This window comes from Cannabis sativa, chromosome 1 (assembly GCF_029168945.1).
Source record: "Cannabis sativa cultivar Pink pepper isolate KNU-18-1 chromosome 1, ASM2916894v1, whole genome shotgun sequence".
In the NCBI taxonomy this organism is placed as follows: domain Eukaryota; kingdom Viridiplantae; phylum Streptophyta; class Magnoliopsida; order Rosales; family Cannabaceae; genus Cannabis; species Cannabis sativa.
Genome location: NC_083601.1, coordinates 30,742,626 through 30,747,614, shown reverse-complemented (window position 1 = coordinate 30,747,614; position 4,989 = coordinate 30,742,626). Strand labels below are relative to the sequence as shown.

Genomic DNA, 4,989 nt, shown 5'->3' with positions numbered 1-4,989 from the left:
CAACTTACAAGAATGTGTAAGGAGACAACGTACAAAAATTTCTACTCACGAAACAATTAAATAAATAATACATCATATTATAAGTATAAAATAAGCCAAAACTATCTATGCAGACATATTTTTTCTGAATATAATTTGGAAAAGCGTATTTAAGAGTCCATACTGACTCAACATCTCCAAACAGGTCTAAGGTATTTCGTGCATGTGTAAACATAAAAAAAAAAATATCACTATGTAATAATAGGACCCTGATCGAACTGATTTTTTGTCAAAATAAAATTTAATAATAATTCGATTTATGACAAAACTGTTTATATTTTCTGTATCTGTTCATGTTAGGAATTGTTTTCAAGTTGGTTATATTAAAAAAAAAAGTTGTCAAAAATTAAACTCAGTGTCCTATTTTTACTATTTTGAAAAATACAGGGTCCATTTTGTCATTTAAAAAAACAAAGAGTCCAATTAGTAATTTTTAAAATGATATTTACCCTATAATTTTTCTATCCTATCTTTGGTTTATAACCAAATAGATCAAGTTAAGATAAAAAAAATCTTTTTTATGCTATTTTACAATATCTTATCTTACTTTACAATATTTTATACTTATTTTATGCTAATTGATAATATTCTATACTAATTTATAATATCTTATGCTATTTAAAATGACATACTACTTATTATGAATCATTTATAATTTTATTTCATTTATTATTTAAATTAAAAATTACTTATTTTTAAAATTTATAATATCACTTTATTAAATTTTGAATTATATATTACATATATAATTAATGGGTAATTTGCGGCATAACCTCCTTAAGTGACCAGGTCTTTGCAACTAACCCCCAATTCTAAAATTTTGGTGGTAAAACCTCCTAAACCCAAGTTATGTTAGCACTTAGCCCCTTCCATCCATTTTTGGCTGTTAACAGCCATGGTGGAACGTCTATGTGTACACAATGTACACGAGGCACAATTTTATTGGTCAACGTAAATAAATATTTAAAAAATATAAAAAAAAAATTATTATTTTAAAAATAAAAAGAAATTTCTTTAAAAATTAAAAAACAATTTTAAAAAAATAAAAATTAGAAAAAAACCTAAATAAACCTTAATTTCTTTTTTTTTTATTATTATTTTATTTCTCAAGAATAAATCCTAACTTTATTAATCCTAACCCTAATTCCCATCTCTTCAACCTTTCCCTTCCGCCTCCCTGCTCTTTCCCAGAAATCTCAAACAAAAAACCATAGCCCCATTGCAGATCAAGCTCTGTCGAGCCCCAAGGAACAAGAAAAGCTAGACATTGTTGTGTCGCACCAAGAAGACGAAGACAATGCAATATCCCATGCTCTTCCCCATCTCTATTTTCTTCGTCTCTTTAATCATTTTGTTCACACGCTTTAGATCACGTACCAAATTCAACTTACCACCGTCACCGCCGAGGTTACCACTGATCGGTAACCTTCGTCTTCTCAGAACCCACCCGCACCATTCACTCCGAACACTCTTAGCCAAATATGGCCCATTAATGCTCTTGCAAATGGGCCAAGTCCCAACCCTTGTGGTCTCATCTTCAGAAATGGTGAAAGAGATCGTTAAGAAGCACGACGTCGTTTTCTCTGACAGACCCAAAACCTCCGCCGCCGACATCTTCTGTTACGGCGATCAAGATGTGGGCTTTGCTCCTTATGGTGAGTATTGGAGACAAGCCAGGAAAATTTGTGTTCTCGAACTCTTGAGTCACAAAAGGGTTCAACAATTTCACTTGGTGAGGAAAGAAGAGACTGATGTTTTGGTCAATAGGATTATTAGAAAAAGGTTGTTGTATAAATCTGAGTGAGATGTTGGTTGCCACTTCTAACAACATAGTGTCTAGATGTATTCTTGGGCAGAGTTTTGTGGAAGAAAATGGTAGGAGCAAATTTGGAGAGCTGACTAGAAAGGTCATGGAAGATTTTGAGGCTTTTAGCCTTGGGGATTTTTTCCCTAGAAAATATTTGAGTTGGATTGATGTTGTTACGGGGTTTACAGGTCAATTTACTCGGAGGTTTAGAGCATTAGACACTTTTTGAATAAGCGGATAGAGATTGCGAAGGGTCACCTGCAATTGCTGTGTCGCACCAAGAAGACAAAGACAATGTCGAGCTTTTCTTGTTCCTTGGGGCTCGACAGAGCTTGATTTGCAATGGGGCTATGGTTTTTTGTTTGAGATTTCTGGGAAAGAGCAGGGAGGCGGAAGGGAAAGGTTGAAGAGATGGAAATTAGGGTTAGGATTAATAAAATTAGGGTTTATTCTTGAGAAATAAAATAAAAAAAAAAAAGAAATTAGGGTTTATTTAGGTTTTTTTTTTTTTAATTTTTTTTTTTAAATTATTTTTTAATTTTTAAAGAAAAATAAATTTTTTTATTTTTTTTAAATATTTATTTACATGGACCAATGAAATTGTACCACGTGTATACTGTGTACACGTAGACATTCCACCATGCAGTTAATAGCCAAAAATAGATGGAAGAGACTAAGTGCTAACAGAACTTGGGTTTAGGAGGTTTTATCACCAAAATTTTAGAATTGGGGGTTAGTTGCAAAGACCTGGCCACTTATAAGGAGGTTATGCTGCAAATTACCCATAATTAATTTATAATTTTATTTGACTTATTATTCAATCTAGAAATTACTTATTTTTTAAAATTTATAATATCACTTTATTATTATAATTAAATTAATATCATATATAATTAATTTATATTTTTATTTCACTTATTATAAAATTTAAATTTAACTTTTTTCTTACTACATTATTTCTACCGAAATTTCAACATTATAACATTATTATCACGTGAGAAAAATTCTCCCCATTTTTTAAGACTTTTGTTGGCACATAATTGCACTGACAAAGGTGTATGAACTAATAGAAACAGTTCGCGCCATAAGGCAGTTTCTTTCTAGACTTTTACCAACGCAATTCACTAAATGCATGTGCTGGTATGAACAACTTTGCCAACACAATAGTGAACCTGTAAAAGTTTTGGCTCTTTATTAGCCCCTTTATGTCGACAACTTTCATCGGCGCATTTGGCCAAATGCGCCAGCAAAGTCGCATTCCTTATACTGAGTGGGGAGTTCGACAGGTGGTGGGTTCTTTCGGAGGTGCCTTAGGTGGGGAATGGCGAAGCTTTGGGCTTCTTGATCGATAATGGTTGTGCCTCAGTGACGAGATTGTGGTGGGTGTGTCGGGGTGCACTTCAATGGGTCTCAGGCAATAGCCTTCGGGGTGTGCTTTTCATCCTTTGTTATGATGATTGGGTTGGTAGAGGTTTTTGAACCCTTCTGACAAGGCATGGGGCTTTGTTGTGGTTGACTTGTGGTCTAAGTTTGTGGTTTCTCTGGTGCCACATGGGTGAAGCTTGTGGCTGGCTAGCTCTTCTTCTCTAGTGGAGTTCTGGTGTTGCCTTTTTTTTGTTATTTTATTTTATATCTCTATTTTTTACTGGTTTTATTTTGGCTTGTGTTGTTTTTTATTTCGTGCTTTTCTCTTGTTAGAGCCTTGAGGGTTTGTTTCCTTGTTTTGTTTCTTTACCTAACATCTATGGTGATATGGTACTTTTTAACGGTCTTGACTATACGGACGTATGTGCCTCGATATGTCAGTTTATTAGCCTTGTTGTTGTTTGCTCTCCCTTATCGAGAATAATTTTCTTTTGCTTATCCAAAAGCATTGTAATTGACTTTGTCCTTTGATTTCTCTATTGATTGAAGTTTTGATCTTTCCCTTAAAATAAAATGATAAAAATGAAAATACATTTGTGTCCCCTAATTTGTAACCCATTACAATTAATTATCGAGCTATTTATACTATTGTGAATAAAGATTTTTGTTAATTTTCGTCCCATGTAACTAACAGAGTGCTTTTTTTTTGGGAAATTTGAAATTATATGCATATTAGAGACTAAAATTGGTATCCTAATCTAAAACTATACATAATTTGTAAAATGGGATAACTTTTACTTAAACCCAATTTTACCCCCCTCATTTCTAAACTCTCTCTCTCTCTCTCTCTCTCTCTCTCTCTCTCTCTCTCTCTCTCTCTCTCTCTCTCTCTCTCTCTCTCTCTCTCTCTCTCTCTCTCTCTCTCTCTCTCTCTCTCTCTCTCTCTCTCTCTCTCTCTCTCTCTCTCTCTCTCTCTCTCTCTCTAGCGTTTGAAATCCCACCATCCACGATTCCCCACTCGAATGAAGAACCCACCGAACCCACCACCCCACGGAGGGAACCCACCACCCCACAGTGGGAACCCATCCACAGAGCACGCGACGAGCCTGTCCCCTTTCGGTTTTTTAATTTTTTTTTCTTATTGATTATGGTGAAAATGTTGTTAGTTGATAGATTTAGGTTGGATATGTGCATTCTTGATTAGATCTAGGGTTAGATGGAGTAGATCTAGGGTTTGTGATCTTTCTGGGCAAGAAAATCCGATTTTCTGGTTTGATATGAGCTTGAAGATGAAGGCCCGATGCATGGCCCGATGGTCCGATGCATGGCCCGATGCATGGCCCGATGTAGGGCCCGATGGTCTGATGCCCATTTTGGATTTTTTTTAAAAAAATTTCTATTTATAGGACTGGCCCGATGCCCGATGTAGGGCCTGATGGTCAGATGCCTACTTTATTTTTTTTTTTAATTTTTTTAATTTTATAGGACTAGCCCGATGGACCCGATGTAGGGCCCGATGGTCGGCCCGATGGTCAGATGCCCACTTTACTTTTTTTTAATTTTTTTCATTTTATAGGACTGGCCCGATAGACCCGATGTAGGGCCCGATGGTCAAATGACTGGCCCGATGGGCCCGATGTAGGGCCCGATGCCCACTTTAATTTTTTTTTTTTTATAACAAAGAGAGAAGAAGAGAGTGGGGAGGCAGTAATGTAAATGGGGGTATTTTAGGGATATTCTAAAATGTGTCATATCCCACAAATATTAAATGTTATGTG

At 35.2% G+C, this 4,989-nt stretch overlaps 1 protein-coding gene across 1 annotated transcript; it reads left to right on the top strand.

Annotated features, from left to right (window-relative positions):
• Positions 1-1,336: 1,336 nt before the first annotated feature.
• On the top strand, positions 1,337-3,198 carry LOC115704438 (phenylacetaldehyde oxime monooxygenase CYP71AN24-like). The gene is made up of 4 exons (XM_030631646.1): positions 1,337-1,798; positions 1,896-2,034; positions 2,176-2,248; positions 3,045-3,198. Exons 1-4 carry the CDS (start codon positions 1,337-1,339, stop codon positions 3,196-3,198), a joined length of 828 nt encoding a protein of 275 aa, XP_030487506.1.
• The last annotated feature ends 1,791 nt before the right edge of the window (positions 3,199-4,989 follow it).